The sequence below is a fragment of the Lemur catta genome, chromosome 3 (assembly GCF_020740605.2).
Source record: "Lemur catta isolate mLemCat1 chromosome 3, mLemCat1.pri, whole genome shotgun sequence".
Lineage (NCBI taxonomy): Eukaryota > Metazoa > Chordata > Mammalia > Primates > Lemuridae > Lemur > Lemur catta.
Window position 1 is genome coordinate 56,407,553 of NC_059130.1, and position 16,501 is coordinate 56,424,053.

General features: G+C 37.3%; 1 protein-coding gene and 1 long non-coding RNA gene across 2 annotated transcripts in view; one reads left to right on the forward strand and one right to left on the reverse strand.

Annotated features, from left to right (window-relative positions):
• Nucleotides 1-8,291, forward strand: part of GTF2B (general transcription factor IIB) — a 28,575-nt gene extending 20,284 nt beyond the window's left edge. Inside the window, exons 3-7 of the mRNA XM_045547588.1 lie at nt 915-1,048; nt 3,664-3,810; nt 3,928-4,057; nt 5,578-5,859; nt 7,873-8,291. Of these exons, the coding sequence (XP_045403544.1) occupies nt 915-1,048; nt 3,664-3,810; nt 3,928-4,057; nt 5,578-5,859; nt 7,873-8,006 (827 nt within the window). The 3' untranslated portion in view covers nt 8,007-8,291. The remainder of the gene's footprint in view (nt 1-914; nt 1,049-3,663; nt 3,811-3,927; nt 4,058-5,577; nt 5,860-7,872) is intronic.
• Nucleotides 8,292-11,401: 3,110 nt separating this feature from the next.
• On the reverse strand, nt 11,402-14,887 carry LOC123635433. The gene is made up of 3 exons (XR_006734125.1): nt 14,837-14,887; nt 13,364-13,441; nt 11,402-11,537 (listed from the first exon to the last, which is right to left on the reverse strand). It is a non-coding gene; the product is annotated as an uncharacterized LOC123635433 (long non-coding RNA).
• Between the last annotated feature and the right edge of the window lie 1,614 nt (nt 14,888-16,501).

The window sequence follows — 16,501 nt, forward strand, 5'->3', positions numbered from 1 at the left end:
TTATCACACTTCATTGAAAAAGCTCATGTTTTCCAAATAGAGGGTAGAACAGACTCCAGAATCTGATGTGCATTTCATTTCTAGCTGTGTGATCTTAGGCCTGTTAATCTAATTTGTAAAGGGGCAGTAAAAGTGGTACCTACCTTATAAGACTGACTGTGAGGATTAAATGAGAACATTTACAAAAGTACAATGAGTAGTATGTGTAAGTATTCAGTGTTAACTATTGTCTACTCTGAAGATATTACGAGAGATGTTTTTCCCCCAAAAGAGTAATCAGATTTACTCATGTCTGTTTTTTTTTGTTTTTTTTTTACCATCTATACAAACTCTGTGTGATGTTGTTTTTGTTTTTGACCTGATATATCTAGCTGCTGCCTCTTGGCTTAAGAAGAAGTTTGCTTACCCGGGTTTCTTCTCACTAATTCTAGGTTTAAGTTTTGGCCAAAAATATTTTTCATCAGTTAATTTGAAGCTTAGGCTTATTTTCTATAAAACATGTCTTATGAAAAATTAATGATTTTTTAATATTATGTGCATGAATACCATTCTGAAAAGTGTTCTTTTTTTTTCCTATATCTGCTACAAATTCTGTGCAAAATTTGGTTCTTGAGCATTATAATGGTTGATCTTTATTTTCATTACATATGAATAGCTCTGTTTTGCTATTTTTGACTAACTCTTTTTTATTCCAAGAGTTAGAATGTGATCATAGCATAATGTTTAAAAAAGGTTCTTACTGAACTGGTACAGTATTTAAAAGAACAAATGTCTGAGACATGATATTTAAGCTGGGACCTAGATGTCCATGTTGAGATTTCCTAGGAATGAAACAGCTCTGTTAGGCATTAAACAGTGTTGTTAAGTAAACCATATCTTGACAAGATGATTTAGATGTATGCTTATATTCTTAGGTGACCGGGTTATTGATGTGGGATCTGAATGGAGAACTTTCAGCAACGACAAAGCAACAAAAGATCCATCTCGAGTTGGAGATTCTCAGAATCCTCTTTTGAGTGATGGAGATTTGTCTACCATGATTGGCAAGGTAATAAATCCATTCAGCAGGAAGTACCAAGTTCAGAGTAACCAAAGACCTGGGAGTTTGAGAACTTTGCAAAAGTATCAGTCACTGCCCCCATGGAGAATCTTGACCTGTCAACAAGATTTGCCATTAGTACCATTGTGAATGATGGCTGACTTGTGTGTTTCTTCCATTTTCAAGGGGAAACCATCAAGTCAATATTACAGAGTCCTTATATCTTGGGCCCTTTTTTTCATAAAGCACATTTTGCACAAAAAATGAGTATAGTGTTGTCTTTGTGAGTTAATATTGGTATGTTCCTTGAGTATCAAGAATGTCTTCTCTTCCCTCCACACCATCTAAGATAAATGGGAGCTCATTGTAACTTATTTTCTATTAGTGAATTTATGACTTTCCTAAGCTTCACATTCCTCATTTGTAAAATGAGAATAATTGTACTTAGAGATCTTGAGGGTTTTTTGAGAACATACGTAAAGTATTTATAATTACAACATGTATTGTGTACTACATGCTCAGTAAATAGCTGCTGTTATGTAAGGCAATTACACAACTTTCCTGGCAACCTGGCTCTCTTTTTTGCTCTGTTATCTAAATTGGAAGTAATAGTGACAATATTTCAAAGGACTAATCAAGGAAACATATACTATTTTTTAAAGAAAGTTTTGTGGAAAAAAAAAGCAGGTTATTATTTTTTTCATGCCCTAAATAAATAGCATATCAAATTTGAAAAACCTACAAGCTAGCTTAAAAAGTTTTACAGTATTCAAAAATATCTTTAAGTAGGTTATTTCTGAATTTGCTTTAGCCTTACAGGCTGACAAAACAATAGACTACATTTTAAAATACAAGATTCCAACTAATTGACAATGTGACTTTTTTTAATGTTTAATTTTTCTCAATAGAAAATACATGACTCAAAAACAAAAAAGGGGTAAAAAAGAAAATACAGTAAACTTTCCTGGAGTCTGGAGAATCCCTGGAGGTTGTAAAATCTAACAAAACAGCTGCCGCTATTGTTTCACAAACCTCAGTTTTCCATTAACCGCATTCCATCCTATACATACTTTTTGAGTTCCCACCTGGAACAAACCTAACAACCCTTGACCCCTAAACCCCAAACTCTCAGTTTCCACTCTAACCTCCTTTCTCTCCCCCAAAACAGGTAACCACTATTACTAGTTTCTTCTGTATCCTTTGAAAGTTGTTCACATTTTCATGGAGAAAAGGAAAGAAAAATTTTGAAGATGCTACGTTTATCATAGACTGAATTTCTGTATGCACTTGGTACTATTTCTGGACTTTCTGTCTTTTCCGATCTTGGTCCAGTTAGTCGAATACCATAGCACACTGCTTTAGTACCCAGTAGCACTAGTCCTCCCTCATTGCTCTTCTTTTTCAGCATTTTCTTCGTGGGTTTTTTCCATTTAAAGGTTAGGATCACTTAGTTTAGTTTTGAAAATAAAAATTGGTTATTATTTTCACTGGGATGTTGGTTAGATTTATTTGCAAATTCACATAGGGAAAATTGACTTCATTGTGATAAATCTTCTATGCAAAAACATGGCATGCTCTCCCATTTCCTTAGGTTTCTTATATGTCCTTCAAGAGATGTTTTAAAGTTTTCTTCATGGACATCTTATGCTTCTTAAGTTTATTCCTAGATTTTTGTTGCTGTTGTAATTGGAATATTTTCTTTCATTGTCCTCTAGCTGGGTGATTGTACATATGAAGGGTATTGATTTCTGTTTATTAATCTTGACCTTACCACTTTAATGAATTCTCTAATTTATACCAATAGTGGGGTTTTTTAATGATTTTTCTTGAGCATTCTAGTATACAAAGATAATATCTGCAAATAGTTTTATCACCTCCTTTCCAATTTTATACTTCTGATTTTTCTCTTAATAATATTGGCTGGTTTTTCTAGTGCCGTGTTATAAAGTGATAGTAGTAGGATTTGCCTTTGTCTTGCCTCTCACTTTGATGGTGATGCTACTAATATTTCTCTAGTAATCACAGTGGTGGCTTTGGGCCTGGGAGAGTGATTGCCTAATGTGAAGAAGTACTCATCTGTAGTGTTCTTTATCAAAAATGAATTTTCAGTTTTGTTCACTTGCCTTTTTAGCACCTTTGGAAATGATATTTTTCTCCTTAGATCTATTAATATGATGTTTTATATTACAGATTCTCTAATAATAAATATCTATGCATTTATGGAACAGTTTACACTTGGTCATGATATACTACCCTTTAATATCCTGTTGGATTCTGATTTCTAGTATTTCATATTTTATATCATATTTATAAATGAAATTGGACTTTTTCCCCGTTCAGTTTTGTAAGGTTAGATATTCTTATATTCACTTTATACACTTTTCTTAAGTTTTCCATTTTCTTGAAGAGCTGTTTAGAATTACATATTCCTTAAGTATCTGATAGAAAACCTCTTAAAAACATCTTAAGATGTTTGGTACATTTTTATTTGAAAGAGAGGCAAGATGCACAGTGCAGATTTCCTGGATATATGGAATCAGATCATATATGTTATATTTTCATAGAAATTGTTCATTCAAGTTTTCCAAAAATTTTTTGCATAGTTAGAAAACTTTGTTTTATAGGGTACAGGAGCTGCAAGTTTTGACGAATTTGGCAATTCTAAGTACCAAAATCGAAGAACCATGAGTAGTTCTGATCGGGCAATGATGAATGCATTCAAAGAAATTACTACCATGGCAGACAGAATCAACCTACCTCGAAATATAGTTGTAAGTTTAAGCCATTCCGGCATTAACTTAGCATAATTTAATGAACACATGAAATTTTGATACTGCAACTAATTAACTGGCATAGAGTTAATTAAACTTAGTTTCTCTGCTTTGAAGGATCGAACAAATAATTTATTCAAGCAAGTGTATGAACAGAAGAGCCTAAAGGGAAGAGCTAATGATGCCATAGCTTCTGCTTGTCTCTATATTGCCTGTAGACAAGAAGGCGTTCCTAGAACATTTAAGGGTAAGCTTTTATTTATATAGATAAAAATATCATTATCTACATCATATTAAAGTAACAGACCAAAGTTAGGCCTCTTTGACATTTAGAAGCCAAGTCATGTCTTTGTTGTTATGTACAACAATCTACCTGAGCATTATTTGCCAGTGCCTACCTTTTTTTTTTAATGAATGGGTGGGGGGTTGTGAGGGAGGGGTGCTCATCTTGAGACAGAGTCTCACTCTGCTGTGCTGGGTAGAGTGCAGTGGCATCATTGTAGCTTACTGCAACCTCCAACTCCTGGGCTCAGGCGATCCTTTTGATTCAGCCACCCGGGTAGCTAGAACTACAAGGTGCTCACTGTGACACCTGGCTGGGGTTTTTTTCTTTTCTTTTTGGTAGACACAGGGTCTCACTCTTGCTTAGGCTAGGCTTGAACTCCTGAGCTTAAGCAATCCTGCCGCCTCAGCCTCCCAAAGTGCTAGGATTACAGGCATGAGCCACAGCGCCTTGACTACTTAGTTTGTTCCTTGAATGCAAATTCATACTGTGATCTTATTGACCATGCACACTGGGTCATTTTAGTCCATGTTAAGTCCACTGTGTTCTTTGCTAATAAGATCTCTTGACTGTGTTGTGGGCTTTGAGGCCTGGCATCATAAGCCAAAGTAGGCCTTTTGTGGTAAGTCTGTCCACTTCATGCATGAAAATAGTTCCCAATCCTAGCATAGGTTTCTACAGGTGAGGGAGTCAAGATTTAGAAAGTATTAGTGAAATTTTTTCTCTTGAGATACAATGTTTATACTTTTCACACTGAAGTTGGAGGCTTTGAAAGAACTGGTATTTTTCATCCAGTTTGCAGTTACCCATGAATATGTGACAACTTGTTCACAATGTTGCAATAATACACTCACTTTCATGGCCAAATCTCAGTTTAGCTGAAGACTGTACTTACCCTTGATTCATCCAATTATTATTTAATTTTTTCACTTGTTTTCTTATGTAAAAGTTAAGAGATGATGGGCTTTATCATGTTTTTTGTTGTTATTACAACTAAAACAGGCTTTTGTTAAATTTATTCTGAAAGTGTATGGTGGTTGAATCTTTAGAATAACAAGGTCAAATATTTTATGTCACTGAGCGTTAGCCTATAATCACAGGGATTGCAGGTACACATGACATTGTGTTGCTAAACTAATACTTAGTTTTAGTATTTTCATTTCCTTTATATACTCTTTACAACAGATTAATGTATAAATATCAAGGAAATTTTTGTTTAGTTGAAGAAACTTATTTGCATGAATTGCAATTTAATAGAAGTTAATATTTTGAAAGCTCAAGACCTAAATTTAAAGTGTGATGAACATTTACGTTAACCAAGAAATTTTAAATTAGCTCTCTAGGAAGTATCACTGAGAAGATTAAGGTTTCATCTTTAAGGCAAGATTGAATTTTTTTCAATTAGAATGTATTATTTTTATAATCAGAAATGATAGGTTTTAAAATGAACTATATGGCTTATATGTAAATTTTTTTTCTTTCAGAAATATGTGCTGTATCACGAATTTCTAAGAAAGAAATTGGTCGATGTTTTAAACTTATTTTGAAAGCTTTAGAAACCAGTGTGGATTTGATTACAACTGGAGACTTCATGTCCAGGTTCTGTTCCAACCTTTGTCTTCCTAAACAAGTGCAGATGGCAGCCACACATATAGCCCGTAAAGCTGTGGAACTGGACTTGGTTCCTGGGAGGAGCCCCATTTCTGTGGCAGCAGCAGCTATTTACATGGCCTCACAAGCATCAGCTGAGAAGAAGACCCAAAAAGGTAGAGTTCTGTATCTGGAAGGTGGTAATGAAATTGTGAAGGCTGTAATGTGTGATTGTTTTTCCATTTTAAGTGTGAAGCAGGTCAAATATCCAAACCCACACTTAAGACGTTTCCTCAGCATCAGCACTTAAGAAAATACAGTATTTTGCTTTTAAGTGGTTCATAAATAAAAATGTTTGGAGGCATGACGCTGCAAACAAACTTACTTTTTTTTCCTCATTTGAATTATTTAGTTTTAGTTTGTACATTTTTCATTTTTAGAAGTTCTTTTTTTCCCCCTAAATATTTGTGGTCACTTTGAATACTCTTTTCTTCCCTAAACATACCTTTTTAAATCTTGGAGAAGAGGGGGCTTTACTTTGTGTCTCACTGCCTGGCATGGTACCCTATAGATAGACAAACCGTAAATGTGTTGACCATCAACCTTTAACATTCTGTAAAGCCTGTTCTTTTTCTCTTTTTGTATTGTATTCACAGTTTCTTAAGAAAAATTATGAAATAAGTAGATATAAGTGGTTTCAACCTTCTGAGTTAATTTTTGAATTTAGTGTTGTAGGGAAACTTTCAAACAAAAGTACTAAGTGCATTTCTTTACGTGCATACATTCGTGAATTACTTCTGTAATCCTTAAAGATTTAAATTAAGAAATTGACTGCCTTCTGTTTATAAAAGTAAGTTAGTGAATTACTGGCTTCAATAACTTTGTAATACCCTATTCAGAACAGCCTTTCACCTAAGCTTAGGCTGTATGTTGATAAAATAATAAATGATACAGTGGAATGATTAGAGTGAGGAAGCTAATCATTATATATTTAAGTGTACCGTTATCTATTCCCTTTGGCCTCCACTCATTTTTTAAGGAAATTTTGAGTCTTTTGGTAAAATTAAGATGTTACAGCTAGGCAGAATGTCCTATCTTCATTCCTAGTTGTAAAGTTTATTCTAGTCAAGAGCACAAGGCTGAGCACAGTGGCTCACAATTGTAATCCTAGTACTTTGGGAGGCCACGGTAGGAGGATTCTTTGAGGCCAAGAGTTCGAGACCAGCCTGGGCAACATAGTGAGACCCTGACTCTACAAAAAACAAAAAAATTGGCTAGGCATAGTGGCTTGCACCTGTAGTCCCAGCTGCTCAGGAGGTTTAGGTGGAGGATTGCATGAGCCCAGGAGTTCAAGGTTACAATGAGTTGTGATTGGGCCACTGCAATCCAGCCTGGGTGACAAAGTGAGACCCTCATCTCTTTAAAAAAAAAAAAAAAAAAATCAACAACACAAAAACATTTATCTTGGTGCTTTCTGCTGCTTATGCTTTATATGAAGGGTTTTCTTGAAATATAAGGTCCATTTCTTCCCTGCCCAGGGAAGGGTATTGCTTTTAATGACTTTAAAAGAGAAAAAAGTGACATTTAATGACTTAAAGGGTAAAAGTGAATGTACTAAGATTTTATAAGACTAGAGATGTTCATGTGAGCTCTAAATGTGTGCTCAAGTATGTGTTTGCAATAGTGAAGAAATCGACTTATGCTATATTATTATATAGCTGTTTGACTTCTCAACAGAAGTTAGGGGAAATGTTGCAGGGGAACTTTCAAACACAGAAATGCAAAGTGAATTTTTTTATAAGCATGTATTCATGGATGACTTCTGTGATCCTTAAAAAGATTTATAAAGAAAAAAGAGCGGTCGATTCTAAATACAATGCCCAATAATAGTTATCACTCACAGTGCTATGCTCTGAACACTGTTCAAATGTTTTACATAAATTGAACCTTTTAAAACAATGACAACCCTTTAAGGTAACAAGTACTACTACTATTATTGTTATTGACTTTAGCTACTGCTTCCTACCTTTTTAATATGTCACTTCCATTGTCAGTTTTGAAAAATCAGTATTTTGGTTTTGTTTTTCAGTTTGGCACTTTATGCTACCAAATCTCACAAATTAGAATGTAAGTCATAGAAAGGAGGTAGGTTAGAATTTGTGGTTAATATTTTGATTTTTGTCTTTTAGAAATTGGAGATATTGCTGGTGTTGCTGATGTTACAATCAGACAGTCCTACAGGCTAATCTATCCTCGAGCCCCAGATCTGTTCCCTACAGACTTCAAATTTGACACCCCAGTGGACAAACTACCACAGCTATAAATTAAGGTGGTTAATGTCAAACTCTTATGAACGTGGAACTTTGCCTGTTGTACATATAGCCTGTACAAAGTGCTGGTTTGAGCCTATAATGAGAAAAAAACACGTGGTACGCATTCCAGGGCTAAATATTATTGCTTGGCATTCTGTATGTATATAGTAGTGAAACATATTTAATGATTTAAATTTCTTATTGAATTTGCTTTCTTTTGTAGCAATCTAGGAAACTGTATTTTGGATGATATCTGAAATTATGTAATTCTTGAATAAAACATTTTCAAAACTAAAGTTTTTGTTATAATTACATGTTATATAAAATTTATGGTATATAATTACAAATGCAAATATTACAGCTAATAAAGTTGATAGAGGTCCCTGTTTTTCATTGTTTTTCTTTTTATATATTTGTTTATTTTAATAAAGTTGTGGAAATAGCAAAAACTTTTGAGAGCCATTATTAACATCAACAACATATTTAGTTTGCAGTTTGAAAGGATGTGTATATGAGGTTCATTAAGATATATATATTAACGCATTAACTGCCATGTGAGTTGTATTTAACTCATGTTAGTTTTTAGCCTGGGGCCTCATGAAGCAAAACTCTGCAGTTGGTTTGTGAAAATCTTGTTGATGTTCTTATTGTTACAATTAATATTGACAAGTTCTAAAAATGTGGATTAAATGAATAGAAGTCAGTAAATTTTTTCATTAAATTTTTCATTAAATTAGAAAGGATCATTTTGTTTTCAAAGGTTTTATTCTATTTTTGTAATAAAACACCGTGGCCCCAAGGAAAAAAAATTTTTCTACTGTAGCAGTCAATGTGTTAAAAAGCAAACAAACAGTGATGTGCCTGGACCTTGAAAGGCACCACCTCGAGAGAGATTAAAATGTTTGTGTGTTTTTGTCAGCTTATTGAGCAGAGATGATGATGCTGGTAAAAAATATAACAAGAGCAGATCAACGTGGATGTTAACATTTCATTTTATAGATTCTACATATCTATAATTCTTTTTTATTCTTTGTTGGGATACTCATAGGTTAAAAAGTATTTAGAATGGAGATAACTGGTCCCTGGAGTTTCTAGGAACTTTTTATTTTTATTTTTATTTTTTGAGACAGAGTGTTGCTCTGTTGCCCAGGCTAGAGTGCTGTGGTGTCAGCCTAGCTCACAGCAACCTCAAACTCCTGGGCTCAAGCAATCATCCTGCCTCAGCCTCCCAAATAGCTGGGACTACAGGTGTGTGCCACCACACCCAGATAATTTTTTCTATTTTTAGTTGCTTGCCTAATTCTATTTTTTAGTAAAGACAGCATCTCACTCTTGCTCAGGCTGGTCTCAAACTCCTGACCTCAAGCAAGCCTCTTGCCTTGACCTCCCAAAGTGCTAGGGTTAGAGGCATGAGCCACCACAACCAGCCTCCAGGAACTTTTTAAATCAGCACCCCTAGTTGATTCTGAGTATTTAGGTATTTTGCTTATCACTCTTTGGGTAACAGTGACTTAGGGTCTTTTGACTGCAGGCACTGTAAGAGAAAACCAAAATTTTGCTCTTTTTATCGCGTGGGTAGTTTGTACAGGGGACTTGAATCCATACTAGACATCACCACTGTAAACTACACTGCTGTGAAAACAGATGTCGGGGTTCTTAACACATCTGTCCTTCTAATCTAGTACTAACCTTACGATCTCCTGTTGTGGCCTGGTGGGCAGGTTCAGACTCTGGTCCACAGTGGGGCTTTCCCCTTCCGAAGATCAGACCTCAGACCTCAGACCTCCGACCTCCACTGTCATCCTGTTGACCATGGAAGAGGGATAAGTATTGGCACGGTGAAGACAAATGGTATTTTCCCTTGAACAAAATGTAGGACGCTTGCTTTCCCAGTACTGTTTAAACCTGGGGCAGAATGCCAGAGAAATGAACACAAGGATGTTATCATGCAAATACAGGATTGCAAGTCTAGTGAAGAAATTTATACTCCAAGCAGGTAGAACCAGTCTCACCCAGAGTGAGTCCTAGAAAGAAGGAATCTTCAGTCGTATCTCCCTCCTGCTCACATCTTTGGTCCACGGCCCCACACGTCCCTGTGTCCACACGTGGCAGAAAGCAGCAGTGGGGAGCTCCCAGGTTCTGGTGACCAGGTAACCTGCTGTGCAGTGGAGACTGCAAGCTGCAACCACATAACTAGATCTTTTTGCCGTTACCAAAGGTCATACATACACATTATAGAAAATTTAGAAAATAACGTAATGGAAACACCCTTAAGTCATGCAGAAATAACCATTATTTTGGGTTTTTTTTTCAACTTTATGCTGTGTGTTATTTAAATATAGTTGACTCAGGTATAGTAATATTTGTTTGGTCTTTTCCTGGTTAAAAAATATATTGGGTATCTAGGAAAACACAGAAAAAGGGAAAAAGTAAAAATCTAGCCCCTGCCACTCATATGTCAACATTTGGTCAACTTTTTGTTTTCTATACATTTATAAAGCTTGGATCAGGAAAATTGACTTTAAAGATTAATCTGGGGGCAGGAAGTATGTTTGCTTTTTTGAGAACTGGGGCTTACATTCTTATAGGTATTTCTTGAAAGTAAAGGAATTAAAATACTAGTTTTTCTAAATTCTCCATAAACCAGCCATATGGTTAAATCAACAATTCCAGATACTGCAATAATGAAAAATGCCTGTTCAAAGGGTAAGTAGTGGCAGTGTGACCTATTCTTTTCCTCTCACCCTTGGCCTCATAGTCTGAGTGTTCTTGGAAGGGACAGATGTGGTTGGAATTGGATCTATTGTCAGTGACCCTTTAGGGGAGTCATTTAATCTGACTACTGGAACATTTTCAATTTCAGCAGAGAAGTGAGCATCCGCACCAATTCCATGTTTGGGGCTTGGGTCCCTCAGGCATCCTCCACGTGATCAGGACCTACGCCTTATTCGTTCATTTCTTCTACGACTGACATCGTTTAAATATAAATTGTGGCTTATGGTTGGATGATTTTCTACTAAAATCCACTCCAGATGTGGAGTGTTCATTCACAATCTTAATTTAGTATAGAAAAATTATTAATACTTAAAAATTCAACAAGTTATGGCTGAGCCCTACTTACAATGAAAGGAATTTGACATACTTTGGAAACATACATTGTAACCAGTGATTCAACATGACTTACCTCTTGAGGTATGGAAAACATTAAGTGGATACCCACCTCACTGAGAGATGATGGTATTTAGAACTTTAACCCAGCTTCTGTTTGGGCCTACATTTTAGCGAGTAGTAGTAGTGCGCTGTGCAAGATAATTTCTATGAAGACAAAGTGGATCCATCTTGTGCATGCTAGCATTTTTAAAGTTGAAATCTTCGTTAATATGGCTCCTTCCATCTGGGTATTTAAAACAAAGACTGGGAGCCACTTTAATCGATCATCTCTGCTATGAACTCTTGAGAGTTCAAGAATTTGATTGCAAGTTTGATGGAATCTGAATTTCAGTGCTCTGGTCCAGTGTTCCCATTTTGTGCATTAGAGAATCCTAGAGAAATCAAAAAATCCACACAAGTTCACTTAGTAGCAGAGATGGGACTAACTGAGGTCTCAATCACTCAATCCAGTGCTCTTTCCACTAAATCATACCACTGAAGCTCATTTCACAGGAGGTTGCCTTAGGATCGACTTTAGTTGTACCCTTCAAATAGGATTCCATTCAACTACTGAAGAGAATGTTTAAATGAAAAACTTGTATTTGTCTTGTTGAAGAAAGCTTTTGACAATTTTTAAATTATTTTTAAATCAGCCCAGGTGACAAGGAGTTAATGGCTAGAAATTTAGGCCTTCCTCCAAACCAAATGCTTCTTAAACTGGGTGCCTCTTGATAGTAAGCCTCGTGTGCAAAGCAACAAATGTACTTTACCCATGGTTGTCTTTGGTTCCTGAGCTAATTTTGTATCACAGGTGCAAGATTTACTTTAATTATCAAGATGAACAGCTGCGGGGGTCAGCCTATTACCCATATGGTCCTAATCCAGCCAACAGGCCTCTGTGCCCCATGCCAATATTTCTAATTGTCAGTGGCCCTGACTTTTCCTGTTGCTGGAGTTTTAATCTCATCTGCCAATTGTGGAGCTACTGAATGATTCCCTGGTCCCCCAAACACCACCTCTCCTAGATATTTACACACACACACAGTCCCTTCTCCAGGATCTCGACTGCAAGGCCTCACTGCAACAGCACCATCAGCTGGTCTCTAGGCCACAGAGGCCCCAGCATCTTTCACAAGCACAAACTTCCACTCGTAACCCTAAGTGGCATTTCTCTGATGTGGGTAGGGAGCAGGGGTGGATATTTAAACTGCCATTTCAGGAGGCTCAAGCTTGCATTTGGTATAAGAGGAGGGAAAAGGTGACTCTGAGAGGAAAAAGTTTTCCCCCTACTCGCACACCGTTCAGCACAATACTTCTGACACCATAGGCATAAGGGTATTTCCTCCCACACCAAGCAATTCTCCAGCAGACACTAGCTGGGTGTCCTATCATTCAACTCAATTCTGACCCTATCTACTCAGAGATAGTGTCAGATCCCACAGGTTAAGGGCTCAGTCCCTCAAGAACTGTCCCTCTGCCACTTCAGACACCAGTCACAAGTAGTACATCGTCATCTATACTTTCTGCTATAAACTGGGGCTCACTGTTCGCTTCTTAGGGTCCATTAATTTGGTAAAGCAGCTCACAGAACCTGAACACACATTTACTCATTTATTATAAAAGACGTTATAAAGGATACAGATGACCAGCCCGACAAAGAGATGCACAGGGCAAGGCACGTGGGAGGGTTTGCCAAGCTTTCATGCTCTGGGCACACCACCCTTCAGGAACCTCCATGTGTTCAGCTATATGGAAGCTCTCTGAACCCTCTCCTTTTGGGGTTTTATGGAGACTTCATTATATAGGACATGATGGATTGATTGCATCACTGGCCATTGGTATCAACTCAACCTTTAGCACCTGTAGACCTTGGTGGTGGGACTAAAGCCCTTAATCACATGGTTGGTTCCCCTGCCAACCATCCCCCATCTGAGGCTATCTGGGAGCCTGCCAAGAATCACCCTATTAGAACAATAGATGCGTCTATCACCCAGAAAATTCCAAGGGATTTAGTAGCTGTGTCAGACTCTCTGATCATTCAAGAAATTATTAATACAAAGATCCTACCCACGTATCAATCTAAATACCAAGACCTCTGGGAAGTCTTCTCTGATTCCCAGCCTGGGTTTCTGATGTACTTGTTTGAAGGACAAGAGCACCTTGCCCTTCCCTTAGAAGACACTTGATCACACTGTAATCTCATTGCCAAGTGACTTACATGAACGTCCAGTGGACTGCAGGATCTATGGAGGGAATGACCTTGTCTTTCCTGTCGTGTCTGCATCAAGCACAAAGTCTAGGGACCAATAATTAGGATCAGTGTTTACTGAATGAATAAACATCAGACTTTAATTTCAAATGCTGGTCAAGCAATATATAACAAGACAATATTCCTCCTTTGGTCAAAGTCACAATTGATTTTTTTTCTACTTTTGATATTATAAAACTTAACTGTAAAGAAAGTTCTTTGAACCATGTTTCTCTTAGAAACTTGACTAATATAATAAAGAGGGTTTGTTTTGGGGGTAGGAAACCACACTGGAGTATAAGCTTATGACTAAAACTTAATTCAGTTATAGATCAAATGGTAAAGCTTGAAAATGTTTAGATTTATTTTCCTATTCTATGAAAGTTTCTAGAACAGAGGAAGTAGAACCTAGTTAAAAAGAGAAATGTCAATTGTTATTCTGAAGATGGCACTGGAACTATTTCTAAGAAGAAAAAAAATGATCTGATTTGGGAAAAGTCCACCTTGTATTGTCTGAAACAGTGATATGAAATAAAAATAATTTCTTTAAATTCTTTTATTTTAGCTAAGTGTGGTGGCTCACGCCTGTAATCCCAGCACTTTGGGAGGCCAAGGTGGGAGTATCTCTTGAGGCCAGGAGTTCAAGACAAGCGTGGGCAACATAGCAAGACTACAGTCTCTTAAAAAAAAATAGCTGGGCATGGTGGCATGCACTATAGTCCCAGCTACTTGGGAGGCTGAGGCAGGAGGATCACTTGAGCCCAGGAGTTTGAGGTTACAGTGAGCAGTGATCATGCCATTGCATTCCAGCCTGGGTAACAGAGCAAGACCCTCTCTCTCTCTCTCTCTCTCTCTCTATATATATATATATATATATAGAGAGAGAGAGAGAGAGAGAGAGAGAGTTGTCTTTGGTTTAAAACTGAAAATACAGTTCAATTTCCTGAAACAAAATTAAAAAAAATATTGGGACAAGGGAACAAGGGCTAATAAAAGCAACTTTTAGAATGATTTACAGATTCTAAATTCAATCTGCAGAATACAGTATAATTATCACAGCATGTAAATTTAAACATGGAGAAAATGTTTCTGATCACATTCTAAAGAGAAATAGAAGGAAAAATTTACAGCCCAAACAAAGGATTTGTAGGTCAGTGGGGAACCAGCAAGTTAGAGGAATAACCATTGAACTGAGGGAAGAAACCCTAGCAATATGCCTGAGAAAAGTCACAATCTCTCTGAGCCCAATTCTCTCATTTGTAGGATGAAGTAGTTGAACTAGGTAACAGTAACCACTAATACTTTCCAGCAAATAGTGTGAATGGGCCTGCTCAACATATAGTCCAACCTCCCTCTAGTATTCTTTCCTAAACAGCAGAGACTGAGAAAAAAAATCACAGAGTTCTTTAAAGCTGAATTTTTAGATGTAAATTAAGTACTTACCAATTAGATGCACCGACATGGCACTTAAATGTAAAAAGGAGTTGAGTAGTGGAGGGCACGTGGCATCTGTTTTGGTGGTATATATCATGTAGCAAAAGCAGGGGCAGCCTCCAGTTTCTCCAGGCAATTGCCAGGTTGTGGCACAAGCAGCAACTCCTTCTTGGCCCAGTCCTGCACGGGGCTTTGGATGTCAGTCCTTGAAACTAAATCTGGGGTCTGTTTCTTCAGTCCACCCAGTGATTCTGTTAATACCTAAAACTAAATCGTTTTTAGAGGGAATTCTGTCTTCTGCGACTCCTGAACAGTACGAGGGGGAAAGGCAGATCAAAGTGACGGAAGCCCAGTGGCTCAGCCACTCCTGTGGCGCAGGGCCCTGTCCCGGGTAGTGGCCTGCGGCTGGAGCCAGGACCAGCCCTGGACCAGGCTGCCTGACCCCCCGTGCTGTGTGCAGCCTGCACAGCGGCCCTCCAAGGGAAGCCCAGAGTCCGACACAGCAGCGCATACTGATCCCAGGTTTGACATTGGTATGATGGTTTCACTTTTGAGGCAAGAAAATGCAAGAGACATTTTGTGATCAAGGTTCCTCCAGAAATGAAACATACAGATTATTTTGTGATGGGTAGTGGAACTTGCACCCCACACTTACAAGCCATGACTTACTACATTGTGCAAATGTACAATTACCTGAAATGTCACGTTAAGATGGAAGGGAAGGACACTGATGACTGGTGGATTCTGGCAGCATGCTGATTCATTTGATGCTTCCAGAAACCCAAGAGATCTATGAATTAGAGACAGTATAGACCTTGTGTTCTTAACAATGACCAGTTAGCTCAGCACCTGAGAAGTTACCTGAAGATTTCTTTATTAGAATAGAAGATGACACTTCATCCCTGACTCCAGTGGAGTTCAAATGTGAACAAAATTATATGAACTGCTTTAGTTAAAAAAAGAAAAAAAAGAGTGAGGCCTATTGAGCAGGAACTTCAGAACTCAATCCTTTAGAGATTGGACTGAAATTCACTTACTTCATCCAAAAGAGCCCTGGGTTTGACGAGCCCAGAATGGTGGATGAGAAAGCCCTACACACCTCTCGCGGTGTTCAGATTGCTAGAAATTCTTGGAGGTCTACTATGTGGTTTACAAGCAGCTTGGCAGAGGAAAAATTACTGAGATTAATTTTTTCAAATAACTTCAAATTTGTGAAAGGTCAAAGTAGCTATTCTTTCCATAGAAATCCTACTCTTATTAATAATTACATTCTTAAATGTTTCCCGCATAGTTCACAGATTGTGTTAGTCAAATAAGGTGATAAAGTGTTTTGATATCATTTCATGTTGTTTGGTTTTGGTTAGCTTGCATTTTTTATGATTTTTATTGTGTTATCTTATATCCGTATTTCCCAAGAAATAAATGACTCAAAAGTGGCTCAATGAAAAGCATGAAAAGGCAAATGCCACAAGTTAGCATAATGCTGTCCATGACAGTAACAGTGAGCTAGATTCCCTCGGGAATCCAAAACATGGATCTGAATTCTAGGACAAGTAAATCTGTGAGTGTGACAATTTTGCATAAACAGCTAAAAAGAGCAATTAGGAACTGTGAAAACAATCACCAGAAAAGTGGACTTTTTAGGACCACTGATCCATTCACCCAAAGCATGAA